We start from the raw sequence: 21,682 nt of genomic DNA, 5'->3' as shown, positions 1-21,682 counted from the left end.
CAATAATGATCTACCAAAGGACATCATCATGAAAATGAAAATCATCAACAAATCAAAACACAACAGGGACAGAAATCATTCAGGGGGAATAAAGAAATAGCAAATCAGGAAGCAGAACGGTAAGCCCATGGGAAAAACTAGGTCTTAAGGCCTGATTTAAAACAAATTAAAGAAGGAACCAGTCATAAAGACTAAGAGCAAGACAACTTAATGCCGTATCCCGAAGCATAGCAAGGCAAACAATTTTATAAGAGGGAATAACCATAAAACTGGTATTACTGCAGCGTAAAGTTATGGATGGATTACATGGAATAAGTATTTTCGCTAGGTAAAGAGGTAGGCCCCTGAAGTAGGCCTTATGTGTGAGTAGAAGAACCTTGTATTGAATCCTTCCAGAGACAGGTAACCAATGTTGTTCTATCAAAAGAGGAGTTACATGATTGTCACCATGCACATCAAAGATCAAACGGACTACCATACTCTAAAGGAGCTGAACATGCCTTAGGTCAAAGTGCAGTACACCAGCCAAAATGGAATTATTACAACAGTCTACTGTGTAAGGGACCAAGGAGGTTATTAATGTCTTAAGGTCTAGTACATCTATAAATGGCTTGATTGATCTTATCTTGTGAAGGATGCAGAATACTTGTTGAGTCTTCTGTAAAATGTGAGGATAAAAGGTATCAGAACTATCAAACAGCACTCCTAAAGACCTAGCAGTATCATGAACTTTAACTAAGGTACCAACCAGAGAGGGGAGAAAAGGAGGTAAAGGTTGCCTTCTCAAAAAACAAAGATCTTATATTTTTGAGGAATTCAAGATAAGCTTATGATCAGACAGCCAGGCAGAAAGCTTCATCGAGGGGAGAAATTATTTCCTCTTGTGAAAGAATATCCCAGGAATCATGAGTTATGAGGATCTGTACATCATCTGCATAAACATATGCAGAGTAACCAACATCCTGTATAAGAGTAGTAGTGAGTAGAAAAACATTACATAACACTGGGGCTAAGAAAGATCCCCAAGGAACATCTCCAGACAAGGATACTATATTTCTATATTACAAAACATATAGAGCGGCATTTTCTAAAAAAGAAGTCAACGTCCAAGAAAAACCCGGCCATCTCATAGCCATAATCAAACAGGAAAAACGTTTAGAGTTCCTATTCCATTATGTCTGTGAGATGGATGTTTTTGCAGTGAAAAGTCCAAAATGAATAACCATTTTCCAAAGTGAAACGTCCAAGTTATGAACGACAAAAAAACAGGGGCATGAAAGTCTGTCTGATTTTCAAAAATATGGCCACACAGATGTCCTTGCACAACAGAGGACTGTAAACCACTGTTCCCTCTAAGCTGAGTGGGAGTCTTCCAACTGCATTGCTGCCAGTGTGTGTGTTGGGGGGGGGGGGGGGGGGTGATGTTTCAATTTTGTGTTTTCAGTCACTAAGGATAGGCAGGTTCTCTAGAGTCCAGCAGAGCTTGCCTGTCCCTCACTATTGGAAATGTGATAGTGAAACATCACCCCACCACCCCCACCTAGCAGGACTGTGGGTGGAGGACTCCCACTCAGCTGAGAGGGAACAGTGCTGTGAGCCAAGGGACATGGGTTTAAACCCCACTAACGTTTTTTTTGTAAAAGTGATCCCTCCAGGACCAGTGCAGAGGGACCCGAACAGCCTATCCCACAATGGCGTTGGTGGAACTGCAACAGGGACAAACTGTGGCACTGGAGCAGCCTTATCCCAACACAGGCTTCGGCTGAGCTGAGACAGGAACCAACTGGAGCAGCCTTATCCCAGGATGGGCTTCGGCTGAACTGAGACAGGAACTGATTGGAGCCGCATTATCCCAGGACGGGCTTCGGCTGAACTGAGACAGGAAGGAACCAACTGGAGCAGCCTTAACCCAAGACACGCATTGGCTGAGCTGAGACAGGAGCAAATTGGAGCAGCCTTATCCTAGGACGGGTTTCGGCTAAACTGAGACAGGAACTGATTGGAGCAGCCTTATTCCAGGATGGGCTTTGGCTGAACTGAGACAGGAACTGACTGGAGCAGCCTTATTCCAGGATGGGCTTTGGCTGAACTGAGACAGGAACTGACTGGAACAGCCTTATCCCAAGACTGGCTTTCGCTGAGCTGAGACAGGAACAAACTGGAGCAGCCTTATCCCAAGATGGGCTTTGACTGAACTAAGACAGGGACAGACTGGAGCAGCCTTAACTCAGGATGGGCTTCAGCTGTGGCACCGGAGCAACAAGGCAAGAACTGAGGGGGACCATGCACCGCAGCAGCTAGCAACAAACATGAAACGAAGCAGTTGCAAAAGCAAAGAACTGCCGAACCAGCGAGTTTAAGTCTCCCTCCCCTACCTGACATCATCTGGGGGCGCCCTGCCCGGCACGCAGGACATATCAGAAGCGCACGCGCATACCTGCCTAAAGCCCCTGCTGCCAAGAGAGCCTGGGAACGCATGGCCCCCACTGCCACAAGGCCTGCGACTACCAGCATCTGGCTCGGGATGGCCATACAGCAGGACCACGGACCCCCACGGACGGATATAAAATTCTCAATGATTTTAACACACAGCCTAGTGGGTTCAAAACCAAAAAGCATCGGAGGAAGTGGGGATCCTTGTGAAACACCCTGGTCCATAACCCAACAAGAAGAGATTTGACCTTGCCAGCTCACTTTTACCTATTTTTCAGGAAACATCTATACCATTTAGGCACAGAGACTGTAGCTCTCATAGAACCCAGAAAATGAAACAGCATATGGTGGGGGCCACCGATAAATCTAATTACACCAAATATGCCTGCTGGCCTCTATCCACAAAAAATCCTTAATTCATTTATAACAGCCCATCAGAAAATACCACCTAGGCATCTTCATGCTATCTCACAACACCTTTCTAGCACCTTGCATCTAATTCATCTACTTTCAGCTTATGTATTTAAAATCATGTAATGACTGCATCATAACAACATTCTGTAAGCCACATTGAGCCTGCAAAAAGGTGGGATAATGTGGGGTACAAATGCAATAAATAATAATAATAATAATAATATAGACTACAGAATTCTGATTGCACTGAATTCAGCATTCCAATAGATGCCTGGTCATCACAGCGTCCCCCATCTTAGCTTATACAGAAATATTTGCCATTGACCAATAATTCATACACTGCTTCAAATCTACACTCTGCCCCTTAGGCAATGATGTAAGAACAATGTGGAGGGGCATTTTCAATATGTCATCTAAATCCAATTGTGGATGTTTTGCTTAAAATGTCCAAAAATTAAGTGGCGAACATAGTGATTTTCGAACCACAAAAACATCTATCTTTTTGTTTCGAAAACAGCCATTTCCTAGATGTTTGGTAGATGTTTTTTGTGCTCAGCACATTTTTCTTTTGTGACCATTTCAAAAAACGTCCAAGGGGAAAAGACTTAAAAACAAGCCATTGGGACGTAAGGAGGACCAGCATTCTTAGTAGACTGGCCACACAGACATCCCAGCAGAGTAATGGGGCACCCTAGGAGGTGCTGCAGTAGACTTCACATAACAGGTCCCAGGTACACATTTCACCATTACCCTCTTATATTGTATGGGAAGCCCTCCAAAACCCATCAAAAACCTACTATATCCAACTAAATACCACTACAATAGCTCTTATGTCTGCAGGTGTCATCTATATATGGGTACAGTAGGTTTTTGGTGGGTTTTGGAAGGCTCACACTTTCAACCACAAGTGTAGCAGTTTGTGTGAGATATGAGCTTGGGTCCCCTTCTCTACAGCGCACTACACCAACCACTAGGCTACTCCAGGTACCTGCTTGCTGCTTTAATAGGACAGGCCAAGCTGTCAGAGGCTGTATATACTGTTTCTTTCACGATTTTGGGGGTGGGGGGTGGGAGATGGTCAGTGACCACTGGGAGAGTAAGGGAGGATCATGTCTTAAGCATCTGGTCTGTAGGGTACCTTTTTGTGACTTAGTCATGATTGAAACAGGTCTAGACTAAAACATCAAACTTTTAGCCCCAGGTGTTTTCGCTTTGTTCCATTATGGCAGGAATCCTGCCCCCAACACACTTGCTTGTGATTTGAGTGCATGACAGACAAACTGAATAGAAAAACGTCTTTAAAATGGGTTTCAAAAATAATAATTTGGATATTTTGGACAAAAAAAATCTATCTGCTGCTTTGTGCCACTTTTTGGACATTTTTCTGTTTCGAAAATGAGTCCCATAACCTCACTGAGTTAGAAAACATACTTCTTGTAAGGAAAGATTTGCCAATTTTTAAATCTATATCAACAGTGATTCTGGAATATTCTTCAGTAACCAACCAGGGCAGTGATCAACAGGACATGTTCCTTTAGCAAATTTCTTAACCACTGTCTTCACATTTCGTAATGTCATAAAATCAAGATCAAGGTCCATCAAGCCCAGCATCCTATCTCTAACAGTGACCAGTTTGAGTCACAAGTACCTTGCAGATCCCAAAAAGTTGATCTGTTTCTCATAGCTCATTTTCAGCAACAAGCAATGGCTTTTCCAAATCTATCTGGGTAATCATTTTTATGGCCTTTCCAATCCTCTTTTTACTCCCATTATGTAGTTGCCTTGAACACGTTCTCCAGCAACAGATTCCACAACTTAATTTATGTGCTGCACAAAAGAAACTAAAAAAGCTTTCTATGACTTTTTTTTTCAATTTGTTGGTCATTAGTTCAAGGCGTGTCCTCTTGTTTTTGTATCGCTTGACAGATTAAACCTCTGTTCTCTATTTAACTGTTCCACCCCACTTACAGTTTTATAAAATTTCTATCATATCCTCTTCTCAGTCATCTTTCTCCAAGTTGAAAAGCTCTAACCTATTTAGCCTTTCTTCATAAGGGAGGTGTTCTAAACAAAACCCACTAATCCACAATGAACTCCTGAAGGAGGTACTCTTTGTACAAGTTCTGAAACGAGCACCAGCACTAAAGCTAACAGATTCCAATCATCTCCAATGTACCCTGGCACAGAAGCGAGGTTCATTTCCATCATGGAATGCGCAAAACTAAGCCATTTTCAGACAGTGCGACACTGCCACTGAGCAAAGGACAGTTTTAACTACAGCGAGCCAGGAGATGGAAACAGCTGACATGATTTCAAATTAAAGGGACAGTCCTATCGAAGACTCTCTAATATAATTCAATTGGTAGGTAAATGAAGAACATAATTAAGACTCTCTTTTGCTGAACTAGTATTTGATTCCTCTTCTAGGGAGATACTTGTATTCAGAGTTTTTGAAAGCTCCTCTTGCTAGATCACACCCAGCATTATGAATCTAAAATCAGAACACTGCTCCCTGTTTTTCCTCAGAGCCTCATGAAGCTGTCACACTGGTACAAATAAAGCATGAATAGAGCACGAAGAGTGGATCTTCATCAGAGATCCATACAGGTGTCACACTGATGCATTCTAGAATGAATACAGCATGGACAGCAGACTCAAGGGAGGAAACTTTTTTTTAAGAAAAAAATCAAAACTAGTTGTAATAAAAAATATTCATGACAATACACATGTTTTATTCCAATAAAACAAGCATAAATAAATTAAAGAAAGCAGACCTGGGGATGACAGCTACAGATTCATGCAAGTTTTGCATGGATATCCATAAAGCAGAGATAGACAACTCCAGTCATCACATGCCACAAGATGGTCAGATTTTCAAGATATCCTCACTGAAAACACAAAACTAACTGGCATAAGGTACTTGAGTACTGGAGATGTGTACATCTGCCTTAAAACATGAACAAACAACAGACATAGATCAGATGGTCACCAGAACTCCATGCAGGCATCACATTGATAAAGGACAGCTGAAAAATGAATGTTCACAACCCTGGTCAGGCATCACACAATGATAGCTAAAACAAACCCCACTGACATGCAAAGCATGAATACAGCACAGACTTCAGACTCAGGAAAGGAAGTTTTAAAAAGAAGCCAGGAATAGTCTTAACATTATTCCAAAACAGTATAAAAAATAAAATAAAGCAGACAGAGATGAGAGCAAAAAGAAAACAATACAGCCAAGAAAATAGACAATCGTATATCCCAACCAGTCAAAATAGCATTACTAATTTATAGAAGACTCCTCCTGCAGGAGACTCCCTGCTAACATCTCTCCTCTCCCAGAAAAACCATCGTGATCCCACCATGAGTGGATGCTTTTGAAGGGGCTCAACATGATTACCACAAACTGGCAGCTCAACGATAAAGGGCTTGAGAGGGCATAAGCCTGAATTATCCAGAGAAATGCAGACTTTAAGGACTATCAACTATCTGTCTGTCTCATTTCTGAAAAGAAAAAAGGAGGAGGAATGGTAGGAATAAAACTAAAAAGAAAAGAGAAAATGAGAGAAATGCACAAAGTGAGACAAATGGAGAACATGATCACATGATCAGCCTTAGTGTTTAAACCGGTTTCTCACCTGGAATGACAGAAATAGTTTTCAAAGCTCGGAGAACCCTAAATGTTCTCAGTGCTGAGACATTCCCAAGGTCCACGAACTCTGTCACATATCTGCAATAAGGGAGGTCACACACAGACACAATGACAAAACACCAAACAACTACAGTGCAACAACAGGTCGTCACAGAGAGGGGGCCCTCCCCAACACCTACACACCGAGCACAGGCCACCTTACCTGGGATTACAGAAATAGTTTTCAGAGCTCTCAGGACTCTGAAAGTGCGCAGAGCTGAGACATTGCCTAGGTTTACAAACTCTGTTATATACCTGCAGAATCAAACCAGAGTTAACTTGTGAAGGAGTAGCTGGAAGAGAAGAGGAAGCAGCAGGCTGAGCGTTTACAGGCTTCAGGGGGAAAAAAAGGGGTCTCTTTTCTAAATTATTAGAAACAAAAAGGGGGCAGCTGTCTTACAAGTTCACTGAACAGTGGGGACCCTATAGCTCCATGTCAGGCGTAGCCAGTCCTGGTTTTACCCCCATCACATGCATGGAGAACTTTTCTACATCTTCATGCACACAACCGAAGTAAAACTTGATCAGTTTGTCCATTTAGATGTGCAGTTAAAACGTCTCTCGGTGAAGTGACCAATACGAGAAGGACACCAGTTTTGCTCAAAACCAGCACAAAGACTGTACAATTACAGCCTGCCACTTCCTCCATCACGCTGGAAGCAACACAATACTTGTCTATTTCCTGGGTCCCTTAATACTATACTGGAAGTCTGGATCCCCAGGACTGATCTCATAGCTCACACTGAAAATCTAACAAGATTCAGACGCATTGTGGAGATAAGGGGATATGATCTGACAATGAGGGAGGAGGATTTTTCCTGCAGACGTAAGTCCTACTGGCAAGGGTTTAGCTTTGAAAAAACTTTCCTTCTGGAAGAAGGCCAGCAGGAGGAACTGCCATGCTCAATCCATTGCCATAAGGAAAGAGAAAAATAATGTGGGAAGAGGGCATTCCAATTATAAAAAAAAAAAAAAAAACAATGTCTAGAAACAGAGGTGAAATAAATCAATCCAGAATGCCACAGGGCTGATTCTGGTTCTCATGTCATTCTCTTGCAGGTAGTTTTCAAGCAAAACGCTCTCTCTCTCTAGTGTGGTAATTTGTTTTTTTTTTTTAAACGCTTCTCAATTGTCTCTCTCTGGGTCCTTTCCTGGACCCTCTTTTAGTTGCTGTCTTAAAGGCAAGGCGAAAAAAATACTTCGAACACAGCACACTTTAGAGCTCGAATGTAGAGAGGTTTATTGAGTGCTGGAAGGTTTGGCCAAACTTAAAAGTTATTGGCTTCTTTTTTGGTCATACAGTAGCACAATTATTTAAGAAATTACTAATTCAAGCAGTAGTCCCTTGTGGATGGCACTCACCATTCACTTAGATGATTAGTGCCAGTTGAGATACTGGCTAATTTTAGTGATATGCAAGCCACCAGATTATACAAGGTCGTGCAGCTGGCTTTAAATTAGCAATATGAGATGTGCAATATGGTTTGTGCCCTGTGCCAATCAAACCCTTCCAGTTCCCCAATTCCTGCATTTTAACATTATCATTGACCCCAGGAAATGCTTCCCTGCAGCACATCACAGACCCCACACCACTTCACATGTATCTGTCCATAATCCAGATATTTAACTTACGCCATCATGATGACGCTGAAGTCCAACCAGTTCCACGGATCACGCAGGAAAGTGAAGCCATCTATACAGAACCCTCTGGCGATGATTTTCACAAGTGATTCGAACGTATAAATTCCAGTGAACGTATACCTAGCATGGGGAGAAGTTCTGGTGACAAAATGTTCAGGCTGCAACTTTGGTCATGACTGAAAAACATTGGGTCTGCATTCGCTGCAGGCCGTGACTCCTTTTATTGTCACTGGCCAAGCAGGAAGGCACACGAATAAAACTGTTTACAGTACATGTGTGGCTCCCACAGTATGGGATGCTCTTCCTTTAGAAAATCTTACAAAACCCTTACAAGCCTGGCTGCGTGGGTTTGCTTTTGACTGTATTGAGCCATGTGCATGTATTCTCAGGCTGGCCTGCTCTTCAGGATTTATTGATGCTCTCTCTGAGCTGTTAAGAATTCAGTCACTGTAGCAAATGACCTTCGGCACTATTGTAAATAACCTGCTTTTAGGATTCATTTATGGTATTTATTAATTACACATTAAAGTAAATGAATCCAGATATATTAGGTTGTTCAGTCCATTCATTTGGTAATTGACTCCAGATATGTTATCTATAAACAAACTGAGACCACACTAATATTTAATGAGAATTGTATTCATTGCATGAGTTGTTTTGCTGTTAAACGTTTTACCTATTGCTTTGTATTTTTGTTATATGTGATATGAGCCACCTTGGAACTGTAGAGGAAAGGCAGATACAAATGTTAAATAAATAGGTAAACAGAAAGTACACAGCAACGGGGAGGTACATGAGTATTTTTAGTGTAATGTGTCCTCTGTTATAGAATGTTATACCTCTAACACTACGATTAGAAACTACATTGTCGGGGGGGGGGGGGTCACGTGATGCCAGTGGGCTGAAAGGATGCTTGTCAGCCTTGCTCCGATCCACTTGCATACTTATCTGCTTTTTTCACACACACCCACCCCGCCCCCCCCCCCCCCCCCCCTCCAGGGTGAAGGTTGGTCAAGCGTGTGGGCTGGCAACTGGGGCATCCGCTGAGGAGATCTCTTGCCTGAATGGTGCAGAAATCTGGGGTATGCCAGTGAAAACACCATGTCCCTCTAAAGACCACATGCAGACTGTGAGTACTAAGATGGCGACGCAGCAGGCCAGCACCGCAGTAGTAACAATCCAGGAGGAAGTGGTACGGGAGCTCACTAAACAGTTGACTGACAACATAAAAGAGAACCAGAACCTAGAGCGGCAAGTAACGAGGCTCCAGCACGCAGAGGAGCGCATTGGCAGACAGGAAGACAGATCTGAGGCTGTGGAGAACCAGGTGACAGCGGTGGAGGCGTTGGCGAAACAACTTACCCAATTAACAGATGATCTGGAGAATAGGAGCAGGCGCAATAATATAGGGATTATTTGACTGCCAGAATCAGTTAAGGACAAGGAACTGCGGGATTTTGTTTCCAGCTGGCTCCCAATGCAGTTGAACATGGATCAGTCCCAGTGCCTTATGCGAGTGGAGCGTGTACACCACGTTGGGGCTGTTAGAGATGCTGAACAGCAGCCAAGGCCTGTGCTTGCAAGAGTCCCGGATTATGCAGAAAAGGAAAAGCTAATGCAGGCGTATAGGGCAAGCCGATCTGTGGAATATCAAGGAGCCCACATTCTCTTATTTCAGGACTACTCTGCCCTTGTATCAGAACAGCGACGTCAGATGGGACAGCACTACAAGACTCTCCATGAAAAAGGGATTCGCTTTGCAATGCTTTACCCAGTGAAGGTGCAGGTGACGCATGATAATAAGACACTTTTTTCTCTGACCCTCTGGACCTCAAATCATTTCTGGAGAAAATATATTGGGAGATTTGTTATACAATGTGGATCAATGAGCATGCTTATACACTGGATCTCGGTGTGGAGCTTATATTGGAGTTTGGAGGCGAGCGGCCGAGACCAGGTTTTATCTGACATGGTTGGTGTCAAGATAGCCGAGAAGCCAGTCGGCGCTCCCCTGGGTCGAGCCACCATGCTATTGGTTGATCTGGACTTTTGAGTATTTCTTGGGTTTTAATCTAACTCATTTTCATTCCCTTTATTGTTTTGCATTTGCCTCGGGGGGGGGGGGGAGGGGAGCGAGGAAGGGTTAGTAGATGTGAGGAGATGGTTGGGGGCGTGTGTGTTGGTGTGCTAGTTTTGGTTTGTGTTTGTGTCTGGTTGTTTATGGGCGGGGTGATTTAGAGGGAGGGTGGGAGGGAAGTTGGGAGGGAGAGGATTGTAGGGTTGGGGGGTGGGGAAGGGGGGAGTTTTGGGTCCTGGGTCTCCACATAAAGTTGAGGGGTATGTTCAGTGGTGTCCTGTACAGAAGTGGGGGGTAAGGAGAGTCTCAGAAGGGTCTGGCTGGGGGACCCCTCTGATGGATTGGATTTGGAATATGTTGGTGTTATCCTATAGTCCTAGGGGTGCCCTTAGCTAGGCTACTGGTACTCACCCTTAATGTAGATGGAGTCCACTCCCCTGTAAAAAGGACTAGGCTCCTACAGTATCTAAAGAGAATGCATGTAGATGTGGTCCTATTAAAGGAAACCCACTTGAACAGTACAGAACATGTTAAATTGTGCAGGGATTGGGTTGGGGAGATTTTCTGCGCCTCCTTCAGTGACCGCCAAAGGGGGGTGGCCTTTCTGATTAGGAAGTCATTGGCTTTTACACTTCATGACATTTGTCAGGATCCCGAGGGCAGGTGGGTTCTTGTTACAGGAACACTGCAGGGGGTGAGGGTAGCTTTTTGTAGCCTATATGCCCCTAACATCTATTCACATAAATTTTTCACTCAGGTCGAGACTAAACTCGCAGCGCTTCAGGAATATCCTTTAATAGTAGTGGGGGGGACTTTAACATAATGAGTGATCCCTCAATATATTGCAAACCCCCCAGACAACCTTTCAGTGATCATATGCATAAGGGAGTAAATTATCTGATGGAGGAGCTGACATTGTTAGACATGTGGCGGTTGCTCCATGAAGAGGAGTGGGATTTTACATTTTTCTCCCATCTGCATAAGGTCCACGCTCGTTTGGACTACGTCTTGTTGTCTCGTTCTTTGCTGTGCTCAGTGCAACAAGCAGCTTTAGGGGAGGCCGAGGTGTCGGACCTCGCCCCAGCGTCGGTGGATCTTGGGTGAGCCACTCTGGTGCGGCGCATGAATCCGGCTCTGTATCAAAGTAATGAGTTCAGGGTTTACCTCAGGAAGGCGTGGTTGGATTATCTGGCTGAAAACAGTGTAGAGGATGTTAGGCCGCAAAGTTTTTGGGAAGCGGCAGAAGCAGTTCTCAGAGGGAAAATCATAGCGTTTACATTATCGCTGCGGAAGAAGGGGGATCAAGACATTGTAAAAGCGGCGGGCCACCTGGGGGCCGCCCGTCGGAGTTATTTGTCTAGCCCGGTAGAACAGAATTGTCAGTTATATGTGGAGAGTAAGAAGGAGCTGCAGAGCCTTCTGACTGCTAGAGCTATGTACAGCATTCGACTCTATAAGTACAGACTGCATAGGTGGGGCAATAAGACCAGGAAATTACTGGCGCCTTGGTGCGACAACGTTCCGGCAAAAGTTACATTGCTAAGATAAGGGACAAGGAGGGGGGATTCATACAAGCCAGAATGACATACAAGGCGAGTTTTCCCACAGCTACACATCTCTGTATGACACAGGCTCCTTTTCAGGGTCATTATGTGAGGCTTTCTTTAAGCATCTGCGACTTCCGAGCCTTACAGCAGAACAAATAGCTACACTTAATGCACCGTTAACCGGTAAAGAAGTGCAAGGAGTTGTGAAGCGTCTGAAGTTAGCCAAGGCCCCGGGGCCTGATGGGCTGGGAACAGAGTTTTATAAGATTTTGCAGGATCTTTTTATACCCCCGTTTATAAGCATGTGTGAGGATATTCGAGTGTCTCAGGACATGTGCTCTACTTTGAATCATGTTTATATTACTGTATTACCGAAACCGGGAAAGGACCCTGAGTTAGTGGGGTCATACCGACCTATTTCCTTTCTGAACCAAGATTTAAAAATTTTGGCGAGCGTATTGGCTATGCGATTAGGGGAGTTTCTTCCCCTTCTTGTTCATCCTGACCAGGTGGGATTTGTTCCTGGCAGATTCGCCTCAGCCAATATTTTAAAGACTTGCCGCATATTGTGAGAGGGTGCATTAAGACCAGGGGATGCCATATTGGCTAGCTTTGACGCCGAGAAGGCGTTTGACAAGGAGCTGTGGAAATATCTATTTTGGGTCCTTCAGCGATTTGGTATTTCGGGAGCTTTTTTGGATTGGGTGCGGTTGTTGTATAGTAACCCCAAAGCCCAGCTTCTTATTAATGATGCCCTCACAAACCATATCTCTTTGGGTCGGGGCACCAGACAGGGTGTCCTCTCTCTCCCCTGCTGTTTGTATTATCTCTGGAGCCTCTGGCTGCTCAGATTAGGCAGGATGAGAGGTTGGAAAGAGAAGGGAAATGGGACTTGATATACCGACTTTCTGAGCCTTTTGCAACTACATTCAAAGTGGTTTACATATATTCAGGTACTTATTTTGTACCAGGGGCAATGGAGGGTTACGTGACTTGCCCAGAGTCACAAGGAGCTGCAGTGGGAATCGAACTCAGTTCCCCAGGATTAAAGTCCACTGCACTTAATAACATAATATGTTAGTATTGTTCAATAATGCTTCCACTACGTTTCCTATAGTGATGGAGATCATACGGTCGTTTGGTGAGTTTGCGGGATTGCGAATCAACTTTGGAAAATCTGAAGCCTTACCAGTTACTTGTCCAGTACCGAGTTAGTGGACTTCCCGCTTATTTGGGCCCGCACAGTGATCAAGTACCTGGGGGTATATTTACGCACAGACACCGAGTGGATGTACCAGAAAAATGTCATAGAGAAGCTGGAAATGGTTTGTCGCTTGTGTGCTCAATGGAAGGACCTTCTGGTGAATTTTAGGGGCCAATAGCTTTGGTTAAAAAGGTGCTCCTTCCTAAATTATTATACCCGCTCCAGATATAGTAACATAGTAGATGACGGCAGAAAAAGACCTGCATGGCCCATCCAGTCTGCACAACAAGATAAACTCATATGTGCTACTTTTTGTGTATACCTTACCTTGATTTGTACCTGTCCTTTTCAGGGCACAGACCGTGTAAGTCTGCCCAGCACTATCCCCGCCTCCCAACCACCAGCCCCGCCTCCCACCACCGGCTCTGGCACTGACCGTATAAGTCTGCCCAGCACTATCCCTGCCTCCCGCACTTAGCTACACCCCTGCTGTAAAGTGGTATGCATTTGCCGCACTGCCAAATTTGAGAGTGCAACTTTAGGCACCATATATAGAATCTGGGGAATGGTGCCTAACTTTGGACGCCCTATTATACAATGAGGTAATAATATTAGCAGCTAACCAAATATGTCCTTTTGAATACCAACCCATTTGCAGGCTGATTCTCAGAACTTCTGCAGTAGAGCCAACATCACATATCTCATTCTGCTGAAACAGTGCAGAAAATGAGCTCTCTACTGTTCAAAGGAAATGATATTCAAATTATATGCACACTATAAAAGTGAAAGCAAGGGGGAGGAATTTGCTTGGCACATGAGCAGAAGAGTTTTGCAGTTTGCGAACGCATGCGTCAGGCAACCGGCTGTGCCACCCAATCTCGGCTAAGCTCCTTAGGATCTATTCCTTCTGAACAGGATTCCTTTATGTTTATGCCACACGTGCTTGAATTCTGTTACCGTTTTCATTTCCATCACCTCCCACGGGAGGGCATTCCAAGCATCCACTACTCTCTCCATGAAAAAATACTTCCTGACGTTTTTCTTGAGTCTGCCCCCCTTCAATCTCATTTCATGTCCTCTCGTTCTACCTCCTTCGCATCTCTGGGTGGAAAAGAGAGAGGAAGGGCTGTATCGTGGTATAGTCAGCACATTTATCTGGCATGCAAGATGCCCACGTATTGCCTTTGCTAAGTTGTCTCGCTCTAGACCAGAGGGGGGCCTGCATCTTCCAGAGCTTAGACTCTATAATGTGGCGGCACTATTGCACTGGGTCCATGAATGTCATACCATGGCTGCTAAGTATGCCCTTCCGGGGTTTTGGCAAAGTTGGTGTGCCCCCTTCGATGTGTTTTCTATACTTTACAGATGTAAGACAGCTCCAAGGAAATCTCTAAGTAAGAATCAATATATGCTATATGCTAGCGTGGGGAAGGCATGGAGATGGTGGAGGAGCATGAGGGGGAATGCAGGGAAGGGATACCCGTTTTTCTCTCTCCTGAATAACCCTGGGTTCCCAGCTGGGATGGGGCAAGGAGTCTTTCGCTCCTGGGCACAAGGGGGCTGTTGTTACATAGGTCATTTGATGGAACTAGGGGGGAGGGCAACATTTTCCTACTTTTGAGACTATTCAGCAAGTGTGGAACTTGTCCAATAAGCAGTTTTTTCAAATTTCTACAAATGAGGAACTACTACCAAAAGTTGGTGCGAACTGCGGGCTCTCCGGTGAGTTTCACGACCGTAGATAAAATATTTCTGACCATGTCGGCATCCTCCAACAGTTTATCCCAGTGGTATCAAATTATAGTAGATAATAGAAAGGTTTCTCATTTGGAGGGGCTGGCATCACTTGGGAGTGCAGAGTTAGGGGAGGAAATTTCTCGGGAGCAATTGGGAGAGGCCTTTGAGATCATCCCCAAGATAACAGCGAATGAGGCCCTCCATGACATCCAATATCGCATACTTCATAGAGTACACATAACCCGCCAGCGTGGGAGGAAGATGGGCCTTTGGGAAGATGACCATTACATAAAATGCCGCACGGCTGTGGGTTCTTTACTTCACTCCATTTTGGAATGCCTAGCACTCTCAGGGTTATGGAGGCAATCTCTGGCGGTGATTCAACAATCCTTGCGGCGCCCCTTCAAATGGTCATACACTACCCTACTTCTATGCAATGTAGGAAAGCTTAAGGAGGAGGAGGGGTTAACCGATACTCAACGTCAATTTGTTTTACTAGCCACATTGTTAGTTAAAAAATGCATCTTGCAATCCTGGGTGGACTTGTTACCTCCACCAACAGTTAAATGGTATAACTTGATGAAGGAGATGGCAGAGTGGGTGTCTCTCCAGTACTCTTCTGCCGCTTCAAGATGGCATAGGATGTATTGTGACATTTGGAAGAATTACTCTACAAAGAGTAGTGCAGCAGGAATGGGAGAGGACTGGGACTCTTAGAGAGGAGGTGCCCCGAAGATGCGCGCGAAGTGGAGACCTGAGAAGGGAGGGGGTGGGGGGATTTAAGAAAAGCCAAGGGGAAATTCAGTTTTGTTAATATAGTCAAATTTTTTGAGATCTGTTGATCACTGTTGGTTTATGAGCCTCTAACACTTGAAAACTTTTGTCTTGTTGCTCAGTTGCTTTGTTATGTGCTTAGTAATTTTTGTGACTGCTGTAAGATGTTGCTTCTGCCATGGCGTCAATAAACATACTTTCAAAAAAGAAAAGAAACTACATTGTCTATCTTTAACTCTCAACTGAAGGCCTATTTGTTTATCATAGCTTTTGACTCTCGCTCTGTTCCGCTACTAGTGGCATCAGTCTTCCCCACATAACAGCATCCCCTCTGGCTACTGCCAGTAACTTATACTTATAGGACCCCTACTTCTTCTCTTTCCTGTCATTATTGTACTTCCTTTTCCTTTTTTACTACCAATTATTGATTGTATTGTAAACCGCCTTGATAGTATTTCTCTTTGGCGGTATATCAAATCTATGAATAAACTTGGTAAACTAGCTTTGCACACCCCACTGGCTGAAGGTGTTACAGCTCATAAGGAATCCAGGTTTCTCTCGGACTGATACAGTAACTATATGAAGTACAAAATCAGGGATGCTCACTCTCAGAAAGCCTAGAACCAGCTGCAAATCTGACTGGGCCTCGCTTTTCATAGAAAGCTCCCATTGTGTTCTGTGGGAGAAAATGTGTTCAAGTGATTCCCTTTTCCTGCCAGGAAAATTTATAGAAAATACATTACACAACCTTCTGTCTTTTTACTGTTTCATATTCCAGTCACATGGACTGTGGAAGAAGTGTCCAGGCTCTACCTCTTTCCCTGCCAGAGACTGCACCAGTCAGTTTCAAAAGCACTTTGGTGGACCCTGTCTACCACATAACCAGCCAAATTATACATGCCCCCTCCTTTTCATTCATGTGTTCTGGATATGCTCTCTTGCATAAAAACTACCTGTAGCCACAATGCACACACAGACTGTCAGACGCCTGCACTCATACCAATCAATCACAAATAGACAAAAGCATCATAAGAGCACAGGCAGGGCTCAGAGAGAGAGTGAAAGGCAGTAGTAACACTGCTTCTCTCTGACACAGAAATTGACTCATCTTGTACAAATCTGAGGCAGTCTGTGGATCTGTAGTCCAATTCAGCATAGTGAGGGGAGAAAAGAATACATAAAGGAGAAGGCAAAGAGGAATAAGCAGGATGTTTCTCTGTCAGTGCAACATAAAAATGAGTTATAAAACTCAGGGTCTGTGGGTCTGTACACTCAAGAGAGAAAAGGAACCAAAATACTGCAAAGCAGGCCAGATCATCTGCCTGCCTCTACCTGTCATCTACTACTGCTTATTTCTAATGTGCTACTAGGCATATGCAGCACTGTACAGATATGTATATAAGATAAGACGGCCCCTTCTTCTTACAATCTAGTCTAATCAAATCACAATGCTTGGGAGGAGTAGGCATGGAAATGATAGAAGAGGCAGAGGAAGCAAGTCAGCTGATGCTTCTGAGAGATCTAGGACCAACAGTAGCACCAATGGGAAGGAACAGAGCTGACAGTTTCCAATCTCCAAAAGCTCAGTGCCTTGCTGAAAAGAAATTTCTTTAAGACAATCAACAGTTGCAGCTTCCAGTGCAACTCAAAGACCAATTACCTGCTTCCACCTTCACAGATTGGGTACAGGAGGGCAGAGGCAGTGCAGGGTGGGGGAACAGAAGAAGGTAAAGCCAACAGAGCACAGTAGTGTATTCTGTTCCCTTCTGAGAAGTGTATTGAGCGGCTTTTTGGCAGATACAGATTCTGATGAATCCTTATGTCAGAGATTTCCAGCAGAAGAATCAGATATTGAAACTGTGACACTGAGGAGAACCTAGAAAATCTAGTTAATAGTGTGCTAAGTGGTGAGGAGATGGGAAGTGATACTGCTAGGGCCAAAAGCACCCCACAGGTAAGGTGAAGAATGTTAAGGATGCCTCTGGCTCTTCATCTTCTGCTCTGCCCTCAGCCCTAGAAACGTGAACAACAGCAGATCCCAAGGAAGCAGAGAGCAAGTCCTGTAACACATTAGAGGCTTGGATGCATTTTAAAAAGCTTGAGGATCTACGTAATGAAGGCTAAGGGTCATCTTTCTAACAATGGTATGCATGCTACATCATTTGCAAAAACAACAATATCTCAGTGAGTTAGGTTCAAGGGAGGATGATGGGACTCTACCCTGCACTGCAAGATGCAGTGGAAGGAAAGCTACTGAAAGGATGAAATCTACTTTCCAGTCTTGGCCCCCAGACTCTTCACCCCAGTTCCCATGTAAACAAGCCACCATGGAAGAAATGGGGTAATGTTCAGCATCACCATCCTGGTGCAAGTGTAAGGCAGCATCAAAGCTTGTGATATCAAGGAAATGAGTGCCATGAATGATCAGCCCCTGCAGATGATTGAAAACTTGGGGTTCAAGAGGTTAATACATCTTTTAGCCCCCAATTACCAAGTGTCCAAAACAACATTTAATAAGTGGGTGATCTACATCCTGTATTATCAATGCTGTGCCTGTCTGCAGGCACAGCTGGCTAAAGCTCAAGGTAGTAACATGCATTTCACCAGCAACATCTAGAGTAGTCAGACTGCTACACATGCCTACTTCTCCCTTACACTGATCAAGAAGTGCCAAAAATAGCACTTTCTACTGCAGTGTGAAAGGTGGGTATGAGATGCATAAGAGGCAGGAAGCAGTAGGTGCCATTCAGGATGTCAGCAACAAGAGGAGTTCCACATTATTCATGCTAGAGAAGTCAGTGGAACAACAGGCAGTCTTCTATCAGATGTCACTGAAAAAAAAATTGCATCAAAAGATTCCTGAGATGTCAGGACTAGACAAATATGACTCAGTTCACAGAATTCCTGAAGCTTTTCAAGGATGTCATGGCAGAGCTGATTTTAAGAAGGGCGATCCCGAGTGTTGAATATCCTGGATATGAAGCTGGAGGGTTTCGACAGTCAGAGGAACCAACATCAGAGGTGTTGTGCTGATGTACTTCTTGCACGTGCAAGTGGAAAATAGGTTGACACGAGGACTAAGCACTGAGAATGATTAGATGCTGGCCACTCTGTGTGACCCACAGGTTGCCATCTACTGCAACATACTAACGTACAGGAGGCACAGACTGGTGATTTAGGTAAAGGAAAGGAGACACCAAGGACAAGATACAGTGGCAATGTAACAGGGAAAAGTATAGACATGCCATCATGCAATTTTGGCAGCATGAACAGTACTCACTTAGCTACTACCCCCAACTTTATGTGCTAATTCCCCATGGGCACTACAATACCATCTTTGCTGGCACAGACTGTAGCTACAGCAGTAAGGTACAGAGACCAGCAACAGTCCACTACAAGTGAGATCTTTCCACAAACTACTGTGACATGGTACTTTACAGAGCTCATCTCAAGGCCATGACCACAGATTTGCTTAGGTTCTTTTATTATTTATCAGCCCTAAGCCTCAAACAATTATAGATACCATTTGTCACGTAAGGTCTCAGCACTACTTGAGGCTCCTGCCAAGCACTGCTCAAGCTATGCCTGCATTTATGCATATGCACCTCCATTAGCAAGTACCCATCCACCATTTGAGTTCTTGCCTCTGGGCAAGAACTCCACCCTGCAAGCTCCCCCCCCCCCCCCCCCCCCCATCACCACACACACACACACACACACACACACACACACACACAGCCCAGTGATCACACTAAGGTTTTTCTAGAAATGTGCCTATACAGATCAAATACAACAACAAAAAGGCTGGGAACACTGACCAGTCACAGACCCAGGGCTAACAAAAACTAATCAGTTTTTTTAGGAACAATATGACAGTGAACTGTAAAGTTAAAACCAACAAAAAAAAGGGGACTGTACAATAAACACTACCTACTAAAGATTTACTTTAAGGATACCCTTCGGAAGTGGGGCAGGTCTAGTGGACTGTGCTTCTCCGACAGACAGGAGGGTTTCTACTGAATTCTGAACTAGTACCTCAACAACCAGTGATAGCCCAGGGCACTGGCTTCCTGGCCAATCACAATATAGAATGTTGCAACCTTACAATTCCTGGAAGATATTGGAAAGTATGGTGTCCAAGTCTCACTCTGCTTCAGTATTGCATGGGTAAGACCACCACCTACAAAGGACTAGCCTAAGGGAAAAGAGTTAGACTGCCATTGTCTCTCAATTCAAAGATGGCAAGGAAAGGGAGAAACAAAAGGTCTCAGTAAACACAAAAAGAACCCAGTTTATCCACACTATCTTTTTCTGTATTAGGATTATTTATACATATGGGTAATGCAGTTCAAAATCTGTTTTTTTTCCCAGTGTATCCCTTCCAGACTCCAGCTTCCTCCATTGTATGTCAACAAGGGATGAAGACATATATGGGTCTTTTTACTATGGTGCGCTAATGAATTTAGTGCCTGCTAATAATAATTAGCAGGCACTAAATGCCATGCAGCCTATTATATTCCTATGAGCTGCATGGAATTTAGTGCACGCTAAATCTGTTAATATGCCTTAGTAAAAGTACCCCATAGCAACAAACCATCTCACATTCATTCCTCTCTGTAACTTTCCCTCTCAAATTCCATCTCGTTCTCTCTCCTTCCTTTCTGTAATATTCCAATACTGATATTTAGTGATATACATAGAGCTTTATCTGGAATACTGAGCATCCTGCCTATTGAAGAAGGGCTAATCATGGAAACCATAAAAGCTCTGGAAAAATTAATCATGCTCATCAAAAAATACATCTGGCCACCTTTCATCGAGGCTATGGAAGCCAACATTGAGACTGTAGCCAGATCAATCAGCACGCTATGGTTTAGCTGGCATTACAGTCTGTACAATAATACCCAGGACTCAAAGATATCCATATCTATTGACAGCATAAAATGAAATTCTGCTCGCCTTAGTTACTTGAGAAAAAAACATTTTACAGCATTTCTGGATAGGGTATTTCAGATACATCTCTCAATATGAAATGAATAAACACAGATTTCATATGAAGACAGGCAAGGAGTACTAAATGAATCCTGGAACTTTCTTTTTTTTTCCTGAAAACTTAAGAATGTCGATATGCCATGAATGCCACTAAAAGTGTGGAAAACAGTGGTTGCTTAAAAGTAAGCAGCACAAGCTGAGATGGCTAAAACAATTACAGTAGATTGTACAGCTGACCTGAATTGGCTCATGGACAGTTAAAATAAGGTTCCAATAATAAGTTTCCAATTCAGTTGGTAGGTAATCCTTCAGTACAGAATAGTTTATTCGGGCATTATAATAATGCTTGCACTGAACACTTTTGCCTGTATTTGTAATTCTTATATATTTCTCTCTGTGTTATTTCAGTGCCCCGCGTTCTTTAATTGAGGGCTAATATTCCTAAGATTATTGTTTCCTCATTGCATTTTCTTTTTTTCTGCACTGTATAAATATTTAGGAACACTGTCCGTAATTTCTGTTGCAAGTTATTACTTGTATATTTTGTTAAAACTTTAATTAGAAAAAAATAAGGTTCCAAGATGAAATATCAACAGTCTACACAAATGTAAGAATGGAAAAATGAATAAGGGAAGAAAAATGATACTTACTCCACCTGCTTCGACCAGTCTGGAGGATTACTAAAAGTCATGAATACACAATTGGTCAAAATAGTACACATAATGATCATGCTGAATACTGTGCAGGACGGTCAAGGAAAACCAAACCAGCTCATTTTATCTTCATCAGGCAATAGTTTCAAATTAAGGTTACGTGATTCAGTTCATTCAAGCAATTACAGAAGGGTGGAAGACATTCAGGACCTGATATTCAAAAGGAAATCACTCCGATTGCCTGAGGAGGGGATGTTCAGCAGCACTAAGCCCAACGTGGGCTTACCGCTCGCTAAACCAGAAGTACCACCGGTGCTACCTCAGCAGCAGTTCCCATTTCTGGTGCTACAATTTTTTTTTTTGTAGCACCGGTGTTTACCCAGCAGTAATCTATGCTACCCCCTCCCCCCAAAATGGCAGTGCAGCAAGTGCTTCACTTGCCGCATGGCCATTTCTTTTTTTTTTTTAAACTTTTAACCGCTGTGGTAAAAGGGAACCTCAGCACATGTCAAAATG

The 21,682-nt window shown here is 43.6% G+C and overlaps 1 protein-coding gene across 1 annotated transcript in view; it reads right to left on the bottom strand.

Annotated features, from left to right (window-relative positions):
- Nucleotides 1-21,682, bottom strand: part of SCN8A (sodium voltage-gated channel alpha subunit 8) — a 359,538-nt gene that overhangs the window by 252,883 nt on the left and 84,973 nt on the right. Inside the window, exons 4-6 of the mRNA XM_030194998.1 lie at nt 21,164-21,253; nt 8,174-8,302; nt 6,489-6,580 (exon numbers count right to left, since the gene is read on the bottom strand). Of these exons, the coding sequence (XP_030050858.1) occupies nt 6,489-6,580; nt 8,174-8,302; nt 21,164-21,253 (311 nt within the window). The remainder of the gene's footprint in view (nt 1-6,488; nt 6,581-8,173; nt 8,303-21,163; nt 21,254-21,682) is intronic.

The sequence above is a fragment of the Microcaecilia unicolor genome, chromosome 3 (genome assembly GCF_901765095.1).
Source record: "Microcaecilia unicolor chromosome 3, aMicUni1.1, whole genome shotgun sequence".
Taxonomy (NCBI): domain Eukaryota; kingdom Metazoa; phylum Chordata; class Amphibia; order Gymnophiona; family Siphonopidae; genus Microcaecilia; species Microcaecilia unicolor.
The sequence above is the reverse complement of the archived record's forward strand: the minus strand, read 5'-3'. Positions and strand labels throughout refer to the sequence as shown.